Source organism: Excalfactoria chinensis, chromosome 2 (genome assembly GCF_039878825.1).
Source record: "Excalfactoria chinensis isolate bCotChi1 chromosome 2, bCotChi1.hap2, whole genome shotgun sequence".
Lineage (NCBI taxonomy): Eukaryota > Metazoa > Chordata > Aves > Galliformes > Phasianidae > Excalfactoria > Excalfactoria chinensis.
Window position 1 is genome coordinate 46,368,694 of NC_092826.1, and position 14,221 is coordinate 46,382,914.

The 14,221-nt window shown below is 39.9% G+C and overlaps 1 protein-coding gene across 1 annotated transcript in view; it reads right to left on the reverse strand.

Annotated features, from left to right (window-relative positions):
- The window catches only part of MYOM1 (myomesin 1), a 66,231-nt gene extending 52,257 nt beyond the window's left edge, over window positions 1-13,974 (reverse strand). The window contains exons 1-4 of the mRNA XM_072328612.1: window positions 13,547-13,974; window positions 6,140-6,277; window positions 1,482-1,692; window positions 513-670 (exon numbers count right to left, since the gene is read on the reverse strand). Of these exons, the coding sequence (XP_072184713.1) occupies window positions 513-670; window positions 1,482-1,692; window positions 6,140-6,277; window positions 13,547-13,974 (935 nt within the window). The remainder of the gene's footprint in view (window positions 1-512; window positions 671-1,481; window positions 1,693-6,139; window positions 6,278-13,546) is intronic.
- Window positions 13,975-14,221: the final 247 nt, after the last annotated feature.

A 14,221-nucleotide genomic window follows, 5' to 3' on the forward strand; every position in this document is an offset into this window, starting at 1 on the left:
TAATCAGGATGTGACTTCTATGAACACCTGGTGTAATGATATTTCATTTTCATAGAGGCTGCATACTATATCTACTCAATAGCCAAGCAGCTAGTTCTTGTTCATAGAATCATAGAATCATAGGATGGCCTGGGTTGAAAAGGATTACAATGATTATCCAGTTTCAACCCCCCTGCTATGTGCAGGGTTGCCAACCACCAGGCCAGGCTGCCTGGATCCACATCCAGCTTGGCCTTGTTAACGATCTGTTTAATGGTGATGATGATAAATTGCACTGCTATTTTCCTTCATCAGAAGACAGAAAGTGTAAGTTGGATGTTTATATGAAAAACATGCATGATACCTGTGTATCACTGCTACCAAATACTTTCAGTACTTTGCTTTGATTTTGTACAGAGACTTGAAAGGCCTAGGCTAGCCTCAAAACCTGTATTTTCATCCATTCTGTATTTTTACTGGAAAATATGCTGCATTTACTGGGGTGACTTCAAGTGATAGAGATACAAACTTACCATGTAACACGGGGTGCTGGCCAGCCAGCCACTGTACAATGAAATTTGACATTTTGCTTTTCCCAGATAGTGTGAGAACGAGGTTTGATAACAAACTCAGGAGGATGTAAAAGTTTATCTTGATTCAACTTTTTGTGAAATGCCTGAGTATCTTCTAGCTGGAAAAGAAACATCTCATTATAAACTCCATTATTTACAAGTGCAAAACACTAAAACTAAACAGTAGCTTTTAATTTTTAAAAAGCAATTTTCAGTCTCAAATCCAGATAAGAATGTTTAATGTATATATCTCACTTGAACACACACAAAAAAAGTTTTTATACTCAAGAGTTCATCCTTCCAAAATAACTAGATTTGGTTTAACTGTATTTTCCCCTCAAAATGATCCTAAATAAAATCATGTTTAAATTTTAAATTAAATTATATTAAATTAAATTTCAATTTAATATATTCTCCCCCTCTGGTCATAACATATTCATAATCAACATCTGATTATATTTTTAATGATTTGCACAGAAGTATCAAAGCTATCCAAAATTAAACATTCAGTTCCAGATGCTGACAACTGCCTCCCTTATTTTCACACTGTAATTAAAACACTGAAATAAGCACTTTGGACAAACTTGTCCCCAGACCATAAAATGTGAGGAATTATCCCATCACCTTCTTATCACCAAGTACTGCCTAAAAACTGCCTCATGGTTCAGGTGGGATATGTTGTGCCACTTCCATAGGTATGAGCACAGCAAAAAGAGTATTCTCCTGTTCCATTCTGCCTCCCTCTCTCCAAACACTGTCTGATGCTTCCTTTCTTACCACCTAACACCAAGATAACTAGAGTTTAAGTCACTGAAAATGCTTTCACTGAAAATACTTCGGGATTTACTAACGTAATTGCTATTGCTCTTAGTGTAAATCAGGGCTGTGATGTCAGAGTAGACGCCTAGGTGTTCACTTCTATTCTTTTACCGTTTTCTTCAGGGCCACACGCTCTGCAGACTCCCGTATTGCCACTTTCCTTGATTTTTTCTCATGATGTTCCTCCTCAGAGACAGACTTGGCCACCTTGCTGACACTAACTCCTTCACCAGTAGCAAAGAGATTCCTTCTGGCAACGTAGGCAGCACTCTCTTTGATTCTTTCTTCTTCTGTGTCTGTGATCCCACTGATGTTTACTTCACTGAAAGAAGGTTGAAAAAGCAGAATGCCATTGGAAAATGCAGAGAACATATTCCACTTATATCTTCTATTAAGCCAGTCAACTACAGAGGATATTGAAATGCCAACAGTCTTTCATAATGTATTTCTGCCTTAAAGATAGTTACTTCTGTAACAGTCCACAGGTATTCAAAGCAGAACCATGGAATGACAAAGAATTCACTCCCTCTTTTAAGTCATGGCCATTTTCAATGCCCCTCTGTACAAACACGCCAAGTAAATTTTCCACTTATCAATTATTATCTCCATTCCTACAGTGATGAGTTTAAAGCACATCCACATATCTGTTAGGCTCAAGGGTCAGTGATGTACAGACCTAGCATCAGCAGCAAGAATATCAAAGGGCAGCATAATTGTAGCAGTATAACAATATTCTTCTCTGAGATCTCTTTTTCTTTGTATAGGAGAACAACACTGAATATATGACACAAGCTCTCTTTGTTCATAAAAAGTTCAGTCCTTCAATGTTTGCAGAATGACTGACCTTCCAAGTTTTTTTTAAGGAGATGAATAAGGATTTCTTTGAAGCATTTCTACAAAATTAGGATGCAAAGAACTTGTATTCCCAGCAGCTCCAATCCTATTTTCAAATGCACATGTGGAAGTACTATTGAGGTCATGGTGTTTTGAAATCATAGATTCTATAGTAACACATATACAATGAGAGTTCCTCGACCTAAGGAGAAACATTATTAACCTCCTGCTGAGTTTATTTACTTTAGGTCAGAGGGCTGGAGCATTTCTCCTATGAATACAGGCTGAGGAAGTCGGGCTTGTTCAGCTTGAAGAAGAAAAGGATCTGAGAGGATCTCATTATGGCCTTCCAGTACTTGAAGGGAGACCAACTTTTTACATGGTGTGACACTGATAGTACAAGGTGAAATGGCTTTAAACTAAAAGAGGGAAGATTTAGTTTAGATGTCAGGGGAAAATTTTCACAGGAAGAGCAGTGAGGCATTGGCACAGGCAGCCCAGAGGAGCTGTGGATGTCCCATCCCTGACTCAAGACCAGGTTGGATGGGGTCCTGGGCAGCCTGATCCAGCCCTCTAAGGCAGGAGGACTGGAAATGGATGATCTTTAAGTTCCTTTCCAACCCAAGCCATTTTATGTCGATTCTATGAACATTAGATGGCATGATGAAGAGGCTCTGTTTGAGTACTGAACAAGCTGTCTTGCAAACACTACAGAGAGAAAAGCCACTGTTTATTTCCAGAATACACTCAAGCACAGCCTCGCTGTTTGATCAGCTTCTGCTGCATATCAAAATGATTTTCTGTTTTCTCTAAGATTACTAACATTATGCATTTGATAGGACATCTCAACATTAAGGAAAATTTGGATTCAAGCCTATAACTAACTGTCCAACCCCTTATCTTTAGAGCAAAATGTCAATTCAGTGAGATGCAATACAGTAAAGCAGTGGAGTATGCTGTAAGCATAATTACTCATAAAAGATCCTCAAAAGCTAGAAGCTTTAACAGCTTAGAGCTTTGACTTCCCTCACACGTTCTAACTCTGCCTTTCTGTGTTTCAGGGTCCTTCAGTGATCCTTAAATGTATCAGTGTGATGATTCTCTTTACACCAGCACATCAGCTCTTCCCAGAAATATCAGAGATAGGACAAATTTCTAAAGACAATTTTGAAAGCCTGGTTTAATGCATATGAATGCAGTTATCTACATTCAGTTTTAATGAATCAGTGGCATTATGTCTCAAAGGCAAACTGACATTACTTCCTTGATAACAGCAATTAAGATCTCAGCAACTATACAATATGAACCTCCAGGAATAAAAGCATCTCCTGGGAGCTGATGAATCCCCAGTCTAATACAAGACTCAGCCTAGTTGTCTGCAGTAATGGTCCCTAGAGGCTTTTGTTCAACAGTATTAAATATTTAGTTTTGCTAAGCATTTTAATCTTGCTGCAATCTTCCCAGATCAAAGAAAAACAAGTTTCCTGCAATGATCAGAAGCAGCATCAGAAGCAGCAGACAGTACCATTTAAGAACTGATTCTGCAGCCACATCTCAAGTGTTACGATAGAATATAATTTTTTAACAGAAACAAGATCAAACTCCAAATGACACATAAATTATTATTTAAAGAGTATCTGACATCTGCAGTTCTTTGGTTTATACTTGTTGGTGGCTGCAAACAGTCCCACAACCCATACCAAGCGTTTTTAGCACCTATGGCATTACATCAAATGTCATTATCTGGAATAATGGCTAGCTTTCCCTAATTTTATCTTGCAAGCATAAGGCTATCTGTTTCAGAAAAATAGATATGAACTGAATAATCTGAGTGAGGGTTTGTTTATTTATTTATTTATTTATTTATTTATTCCAGCAGAATCTGATGGTCTGAAATAGAAGCAAATCACGTAAAGGGTGACATAGTGCTGAAGGTCATCGAGCAGCACAGACATGAGTGCCAATGAACGCACGTAGACCTGATCTTTATAAATAACTATTCCTTGTCAAAGCTATCTCCCCATGGGAAACCACACACCCATTTCACGGAGGAATTTGGGAATGACATATAACATGCACATGATTCAGCTGCTATCTTTTAAACAAAAATAAATACCTGACAGGAATGTGGCATGCAATTTCCACAGCCTTGGCATGTGCTTATGGACGTGATGCTGACAGGTATAAAACCTAAAAAAGTATCCCAAACATTTCATGCCCTGTTGAGTTGGCATTGCATGCCTTTCTTATATTTTTAAAGTAATTGTAGAAAATCCATTTGGGTCACTTCAGTGGCACGAAATCACAGACAACTTGGAGTTGCCAAGTGCAAAAAGTGAGACTGATTCCCGCAGTAGTAAGAAGATGAATAGTACGGTGTAAGAATCTGTCAGTATCTTTTAACTTAGCATCTGCAGGTATCACGCAGTCACAAGCAAATAAACCACACATTATCACACTGAATTAGTTATTATCATATTCATTGTAGGAAAAAAAGTGACATAAAAAAAGAAAGGTCACGCTTTATTAAGATCACAGGAGCCTGTGTAAAATCTAAGATCAACATCCAGGAGCACAGCCATCAGTTGACCGACACTATAAATTTTACTTCTGTAGACTGCAGACAAAATAAAAAGGGCGTATATTAATGTTTGAGGGCATGGGACACAGATGGCAACAGCTGAGTAAAGTATATAGGTAGTGAGAAGCCTTGAAAATATGTTGTTACAAGCTTCTTGTGAGACATATTTATGTATTTTTATCACAGAATATATATAGCTGAAACTCCAGATAAATACTTGAAAAATGCAACAGTGTGCACTTCTGAATGTTGCTGGGAAGTGAATCTGACATGGAAATATATAAAGGGAAAGTAAAAAATTATTCCAGGATGGTTGAAAGGAATGAATAAAACCCAGAACTGCTGGCCTCATCACAAAAGCAGGATGCTCTGATGGCAAAAGCAATAATACCTCCCACTGACAAAGTGAAACTCAGCATCACACAAAAGCATAAGTCTGGCCACAGAGCAGAGGTGATGTTGTGTCCCAAGTGCTGACCAAGCAGCAGGCACAGGGTACCAACTCCCAGAAACAGTGTAGAAGAATCCCATGAATATTGTGCATGGCAAAAGAAAGGCAAGCTGGAGGAAGGCTTCTGTTCAATTGCAAGTGGGAAAGAAACTTTTCTCCTGGCATCAAATCAGAAACCTGTTTTCCATATCCCACCCTGGTATGGATCAGTCTAAACAAATGGCCAGACCTGATCTGTCATAGACTCCTAACAGAATCATTATGCTATATCCCAGAAAGGACAAGGGAGCTTCCTTGCTTGTGTTGGTTCTGGCTTCCACACAAAGTTCACATTCAGCTTTACTGAGGACACTGCTGCAGTAAAACATATTACGTCAGTAGTAGCTGTACAATAAATACCACCAACGCATGAGATCTGTATGAATCATTATAAGGGATTTGAAAAACTACTTGGTTTCATCCCAGGTTTTCCCTCTGCCAGGACAAAACATTAGCACATTGTTTCATTGTTCCTGTGACTGACAGGGGACACAGGATTGCAAGCCTTTAAACCACAAGAACAAACTAAATAACATGGACAACATGCTCATCCAGTTCCCAGTAAATGGAGTTATAATTATACCGTAATTTCATAGGAAGTGTCCCTGGTGACATGTTTGAAACAAAGTCCAGACACCTGGATCCATCTGTCCTGGTTCTGAATGCCCCATGACTGACTTTCTGCCAGTTACTTAACATCTCATCTTTTTAACATTCATGTGAAGTGCAAACAACCACCTCAAAGTCCAAGAGAGGGGGGAGGGGGGGGGGGGGAAGAAAAAGAAAGAAAAAAAGAGGATTTCTTATTTTAAAATTCATTAATAAAATATCAGAGGTTGTCAAAAAATGAACAAATGTACATACCGTCCTGTGAATATCGGTACTGAATAGTCTATGGCTTCATTCTCTTTGTCCTCAGATACCAAGTTCTGTTTTGCTCTCTTTGCTTTGGGGCTCATTTTATAGGACTGATCTTCAATCATTAAATTGGAATCTTTCAGTCTGAAATAAAAATGACACTGTTAAATGCAGAAGAAAAAAAAAAAGCTTTTAAGAAACATTCCAACATAATATTAAACTAATTCATTTTTGTTGTCATTTGGAAACGAAACCAAATGCACTTTTTACAAGCAGATCATTACAGATATAACACTGATGCCCCTTGATATTAAATCTAAATACAGAGAATAAACAACATACCTGGTGGCAATGCACATTGCATTGCTTGGTTTGGGACTGGTGAGTTTGTATACCCAATTTTAGTTGCTAAGACCACCGAGTCATTCTGAAGATCGTATTTGAACTGATGACTTCTATTTTCCTAAAACACACAGCTCTCAATTCGAGTCTGGTCTCCAACAAAAATATTGTTGGTGGACAAATATATCCAAAGTAATGATGCTTTTAGGACTCCTCAAAGAAATTATAGGGCAATGCATAGGGCTCAGAAAGTGGAGTTCTCTCATACCACCCCAGCCCACTGAAAGCAGAGAGCTGAGAGAGGTAATGCTATTTCATATAGCACAGATAGATGGGGAATGGGTGAGTGGGAAGAACGAAAAGCAAGGCAAATTCTGCTCCCCACCAGCAGGGGAGGACTTCTAAGCAGTGAGAAGCACATTTGAGGCAGTCCTATTTGGTTAAAAATGGTATGAACTGCACTCTAAATACCTTCCTCCTCTCCAAATGCAACACAGAATCCTTAACTCTCAGATTTAGGCATTAGAACTGCAGAATCCTTACAAGCTGCCAGCCTTTTATAAATCCCTGAATTGCCTGTTCATCTCTATTTCAGCAACATCATCGAAATAAAAAGCAACTTTTGAACTGGAGGTTTGTTTGCACGGCACAAACTTACTGATGTGCGCAGACACAAGAGCAGAATTAAGGCATGCCATCTCTCAGTAAGGCTCCTCAGACCAGAGCCAGACCATACTCATAGTTGGATAACAACCAAAACTCATACATACTGAGAAGGAAACACGTGCATAATGTAAGACTGAAGATAAATAAAAAATTGCCTCCATCCTGGCTTTGGCAATGATGTGGTACAACCTGACAGCCGACCAGAAATGCATGGAGACAACTCTTTGTCAAATAAACGGTGAGAGAAAGTAAAAGTAAAGTTTAATTAGCTTTCATAAATGAACTGTGATCTGTAAGGAACATCTGTCCTTTACTCAGCAGCTGACTTTTATTTTTGTCCTAATTTAAAATGGGGTAAACCTGGAATCGTGACTCAGCCATCAGATTGCCTTGGGGCTGTAGGCTGAACCATTTAGGAGGCCACTCAACTCCTTGCTTTGTTCCTACATCACATAAGATTGGTGCCTTTTGGTCTTCAGTTTAAAAGACAAGTTTCTGTATTCATAAAAGTAGACAAAATGTGGTGAAAATGTCATAGAATATCCCGAGTTGGAATGGACCCATAAATCCAACTCATCAAGTCCAGCTCTGTGTTTTGAGTACTGTTTAATCCAAAACTACTTGTTGTTCCCAAAACAGAATTCGGCTATCCCATCAGTTTAATTTTCTGTTTGGGTTCAGATTCCGCCCCTATATAGGGAATTAATGGGTGACATAGGAATCAATGGGTGGCAAGTCCCTCTGCCAGGCCTTTGTTGATGTTTTCTTTACATATTCTTCTTTTTTTTTACTTCTTACTCTCTAAAATTACTCAAAAAGGAGAGAATTACTCAAGTCTGTTCCTTTTCTCTTTTTAAATCAAACACTGCAAGAGGCTGAATCTGAATACCCCACCTTCATAATTTATGCCTTCCACAGCTGGCATTAATGAAAATATCCCCTAGGCCCTTCAGATTGATGTCAGACATCTTCATCACAGACAGAAAAAATTGGGATAAAATTAGGTCTTTTGCAGAGGTATGAGGAATAGGATAAAAATACATTCACAGCTGATTCCCACTCACTGCAATTTTCTAAACTTTGAGCATCAAGGCACCTTTTGCTGCAGCCACCGGATTATTGTGGCTGGCACAATGAAAATGCACCTGGTGTGTATGTGCTGAGAATGAGAAAAGCACCTTCCTCGACTACTTCCTGCTCTTCTTCAGTTTAAAGGGTCAGCTGCAGTGGGAGTCTTTGCGCTGTTTCTAAGCTGCTCATAGGTACTATGAGGGCTGCTCATAAGTACTATGCTAGGGCTCAGAACACTTTGCTATCAAAGCCACAGGTGACATCTGTGAACTGAACAGATCCATGTAAGGCCTCCAGTCATGTACTGGACTCAGGCTTTCTGTCACAACAGTGAACAATTTGCTGCAGTCATCTGCTCTTCCAAAAACACAACCTGGACTAAGCAATATCCCGCTAGGAAGCATTATATTGATTAACGACAAGGATGCTTTTAGACCAATTCTCTACTATAGCAGTAGTCTAAAGCTGATTCTTCTAAAAAGAAAAGACATGGGAACCTTATGAGTAAGAGGCTGCATCACTGCTACAGTGATGCCTCCGGTGGCGCAGCGGTAGAATTCCCGTTTGCAACACCAGGGGGCCCGGGTTCGAATCCCCCCCTGTGGAGCAGGGGGTAGAAGTGCCGCTCTGCTACACAGAGGGCTCGAATCCCGGGAGTTGGACTCGATGATCTCTAAGGTCCCTTCCAACTCGCACAATACTATGATACTATGATGATGATACAGAAATGAGGTTACAGCTTATTTATATTCGGCAGACAGCACTTTCTTTTGAACCTGTTTTAAGTTTATGACAATGTAACATACTTTGTGCTTCATCGTTGCTCTGTGTGAAGATTACCAGGGAAAAGTAATGTTACTTGTTCATTCTGTGCATATCTTTCACTACTGTATAGACTCTTACGTGGCCACATTTGCCTCCTTCCCAAGACAAGAGCCCCAGTCCCTTGGCCTCTCTAGGTAGAGAGGATCCTCCTTCCACTCCTCTTAACAATCTCCAGTCCTTTCCTAGTTTCAGACTGTACTTTTTGGGGCAGGATAATAGGAACTACACCCGATATGTCAGCTACAAGAATACCTTGGATTAACACACTGACAGAGCACGCTTCCTACTTTGTTCTCATTTGTTCCCACAGCTGTTTCTAACCTTCTAATTGCTTTACATCCACACCAGAGCACCCAACTGGTGCTTTCAGGAGTATCCAGAGCAACTCCAAAACCTTTTTCAGAATAGGAGTGCAGGAACCGAAAGCTGAGATGAATAAATATGAAGTAGAAGAAAACATTTCTGCTTTCCAAAACCTCCTATCATCCAGCCCACCCTATCATTGAGGGTGAGCTATGTGGATGAGAGCAGAAATTAATATTCAGATGCACTTTTGCATGTGAAAACAAATTGGTTATTACTGCTATCACGAGGTGTATTTCCATGTTTTTCTTTTTTGTTATTGTTGTTTCTTCCTGTGCAATACAAAACCAAACCCTGCCCACAACCATTATTTAGGTAGCCTAGGGGAGGGCTCTGCTTTCTTGAACTGCTTTCTAAAATCTTGCCCTTTATTTTAAAGCGTTCCAACCTTTTATCTGATATGTGGAACAGAATCTCCCCAGAGGAGAAGGAGCAGGATATCAGTGCTCTCTGGTTTCGCAGGGAGGAACGGTACCATGACCTTTTAACAGCTTTCAGCCTCACTTGATCTACCCAGCTAGCACACATGTACTTTTTCCAGGTCAGATGTTATCTATGGCGCCTCCTCAAGGTTGGTGACCCAAGCTTGGAGTCCTCCTTTCTTGATGGTTTCAGCACGTTAAAATATCAATGCCAGCATTTTCTCAGTTGCACCACAGAGTCACTGAATGTATGGACTGGAGGAGCTGGGTGGTTATAAATGCTAAAGCACAGGTATCACCCTGTAGAGATATTAAAAAACAGCCGCTATTAGCATTCCCTGTGAGACAACCCAAAAGAGGTTGTGTTCTGATGCCATATCCTCGTGTATATCCTCATTTATATCTTCTTCAAGATATAAACAGACTTCAGTATGTTGGCGCTGTCCTTGTCCCTGTGCCTAAAGAGACAGGGTTCCCACCCTGTACAAAGAAAGCCTGGGTTTGAGTAATGTATCCTAGGAGGGGGCCACAACACCCTATTTTGCAGTTACTCTACCACAGCATGAAAAGGTAAGCTCATCAACACTACTAGAAAATCATTATCTTGTCCTTAGGATGCTTTTTTTAATGTCTCTCTCTCATTTATTCCTCCAGCAGGAAGAGATGCTGTTGGCACATACCATAGCTGTACCGCTGTACCAGGGGAGCTCCACTAGCCAAGAGGCATTTCTCAGGCTCACCTCCTGCAGCTACTTATTTTCTAGTGTGTAATGTTTGAACCCATTCACTGTGAAGAGGAGAGGGTGGATTGATAAACCCAGGAGAAATATATATATATATATATAGGCATTTCACAAGAAAGCTCATTTAATCCGGCTTCTAAAGATAATATGAGAAGCACACCGTGGTGACTACACTCACTTCAAGTTGCTGACGGATTTGTCAAGGGCCCAAGCAATACTACTGGCAATAATCATGCTGTTCCCTAACACGGATTCCACAACAAATGTTTTAAAGGGGAATTGTTTCCATGTAACAGGTTACATTAAAATGATTTCCGTGCTCGGCTGTGGTGTTTGGAAGCCTTCTCCTTAACCCTCACCTATAATAAAATGAAGGACGAGCAGAGCCAGCACAGAGGTCAAGTTCACAGTCTTCTCATGTTTCTTAAAGTGTAATATTTACTCAGCCCTCTGCTGCTCCTGGTTACGTTATTGCTCAGAACAGCATTACTATCTGACACTAATTAATTGCAAGCCAGTAAGATGCCTCTACTCTCCTTGCTTCGTTCATCTGAATTATGTTCCTGTCTTCTTCCCTGTCCTGAACTGCAAATCAATACAAATACCTGAGCCACACCATTAACTTACATTTTCTCACTGAGCAAGCCCATTTGGTGTCAGAAAGCAGCTCTGTTACACAACTGTCTTCACTTGATGCTGCCAGCCAGGAAAAGGACACACAAAAAGCAATGAAAGTTTGAGCAAAGGCAAAATACTGAACTTACAAAAGAAAAGACAAAAAAAGTGACAGAAAGAAACAAAGAAAAAATAATCAGAGCCTCACAGCCCTGCAGGGACAAGAGGAGCAGCGCAGGGCTGAGGCAGCTCCAAGCTGGTGGAGAAGGCGAGGTGTGACATGGCACCCTTTGCTTGGTGAAACTCAGTTTGTTTTACAAGCCCAGCATTTTACAGCTTTGGCAAATGGTAACCAGCAGAACTGAAAACATCCCTCCGCACTTCAAATCAGCACCACTTGTACAACTTGAAAATGGCTACCAAGAAGTTGCTTCAGAAGCCAAATAAATACCAAAATTGAGATCATATTTACCATAATTACCATAATTTTTCCATGCATTAAGTTTTGTGCAAGAGCAATTTAAGTTATCCTAAGTCCTTGTCTCCCACAGCAGCACTGAGTTTCCCATACCTCTGGTACAAAGACAGTATCACAGAGAAGCATTACAGCTGAGACATTCTCATCTCTGATTGCCAGGACAGTACATGAGATCTGCTGGCAACACTTAAGCTACAAAGCAGCTTGCAAGTAGCACCAAATATACTGTTTCAAAACAAAAGCTAATATGTCAGACAAAGCACATAGGAAACCTAGAAATGTTCCAGGCTCTCTTAGTATAGTTAAAGTACATTAAACGATTAGAGTTCTTGGCAAGACGACCAGCATCTCAGAATAAGTATATAAAATCCTCAATCACTGAAGCATTTGTCAATGGGACTTGGCAGATTTTATTTTTACGATCATTTACTGTAACTTCAGGTAATGTTTCCATGTATTGGAATATTCAAAGTTTTATACGAGAATAGCAAACCTTTGGGTTAGGTATAGCAGCAACAAGAAGGCACAGCTGCATCACTGTAGGGCAGGAGCAATTTGGGATACTTTCCCCAACCTGACTCTCACTAGGAAAAAAAACCCCAGTCCCACCATCTCCAGTCTGCATCCCTTTATCAGCAGATTATAAATGAGTCTTTTTTGCTACTTCACAAAGTGGTTAATTATTTATACAAGTGAAATTATTTCAACAGGAAAGACTGGATAATGTCCAGCCCAAGACAGTCAAGTCACTCATCTGGGCTCTAACTTCCTGAGGCTCAATTTCCTGAACAAGCTCTGGTAAGTGGACTCTTAACCCTGAACTTCCTGAAAGACAAGTGAAGGCTGTAATCACCAGGCATTATTTACTGTGGTACAGTTAGACCTTCCCTCAACACTTATGATCAGAATTCATATTTATCCAAAATCCTTGGAGAATATTATGTTTTCAAAATTCAAGTTTTCTGGTGAACAAGTCTCAATTAGTTCTGCTAACAATTTTATATAAATATAATGGAGAGCAGATGTTTTGTCTATAACTTGTTGATTGCTTTCTTTATTGCTATCAGCTGCTCTAATCTTACTTAAATGCTCCCCAACTTCTGAGATATATACTTTTGTCTATAACTTGTTGATTGCTTTCTTTATTGCTATCAGCTGCTCTAATCTTACTTAAATGCTCCCCAACTTCTGAGATATATACATGTAACACAAGGCTATGGCATCTAAGATATTCTGCTGAAGTAATTGCTTGAGCATTATTTACTGCCTTAATTAAACTAAAATAATGGCAGCTAAGCATAGCTGTTCTAATGCAAAATAAACAGTTACAGTATTATTTGAAAGTAGTATCTCTCAACTTATTTTCACTGTGAAAATTTCAATTTCTTGATCTACTCAGCAGAAAAATGAAAACACCATGCGGAAGCAGTGTTTAATGATATATGAACATGTCAGCTCAACTTATGCAAAGAGGCCAAACTTATGCAAATAACCAAATAAGAGCCAGCCTCAACTCAGAAACTCTCTCAGCACTGAATATTAGCTTCAGCTGTCTTAATATGGCAGAACAATTCTGGGGGCTCATGCCCACCCAGCTTGGATAATGTATGTGTAGCTCGTATTTGCCATCATTCAGCTACGTCAGCCTTGTCAGTGCTGTTTTCATGCCAAATATCACACAAGTTAGCCCAGCAAACTAGCTGACCAGAGTGCTTCCCAGCCTCAAAGCCAAAAGAAAACACTAGGTCTGGAAAATATATTGAAACCGTGTCACAGAGCTTACTTGTGTTGAAGAGCTTGAGAGTTTTGCCATTGATACCAACGGGATACGGTAGCACATTTTTGTTCTAAAATACTGTTTCTAAGACAGATTTACTTTTAGCCTTACCCAAGACCGTAGGTCTCTGACCCCAGGCGGTAGGCTGCAGCCAGCTTGTTGATTGATTCAGATCCATGACTATAGGCAGCAGAGCTCTTGCTGAGGGCTTCGGAGTCAAAACTGTAGGCAGCAGACCTCTTACTTTGCATAGCAGCATGATCATAGGCTGTAGATCCATAGCTGTAGGCTTCTGACGCAAGGCTGTGGGCTGAAGAGCCATGGCTATATGCTGCTGAAGACTCAAGGCTGAAGTCTGCCGCAGAAGCACGGTGATACGCTGCAGAGCCCCTGGCATAAGCTGCAGATCCTTGAGCATAGACAGCAGATTTACTCTTTGTTTCCTTTTGGTACTGGCTTACTGTTGACTGCAGTGCTTTATGGCGATATGCACGGTCATAATGGTCATGGTGTCTTTGGTAGAAAGGTAAGGACATCATGATTGCCTTCTAATTTTGTTTTCCCTGTACTTTTCTGAATGTAAACGTATCAGGACTGACTGAAAAAGATCAAAAACAAATACTAATGTCAAAAAACTACTGAGACAGCATGTAAATTGTGTAGAACTTAATACAAACTAACAAGAATTTCAGTCCCTAAACATATAATGAACTTAAGGTTATCATTTTTAATGCTTCTGAAGAAGAGCTCATTTTTAAGATTCAAGAAGGTCATGCGTCACTCAAC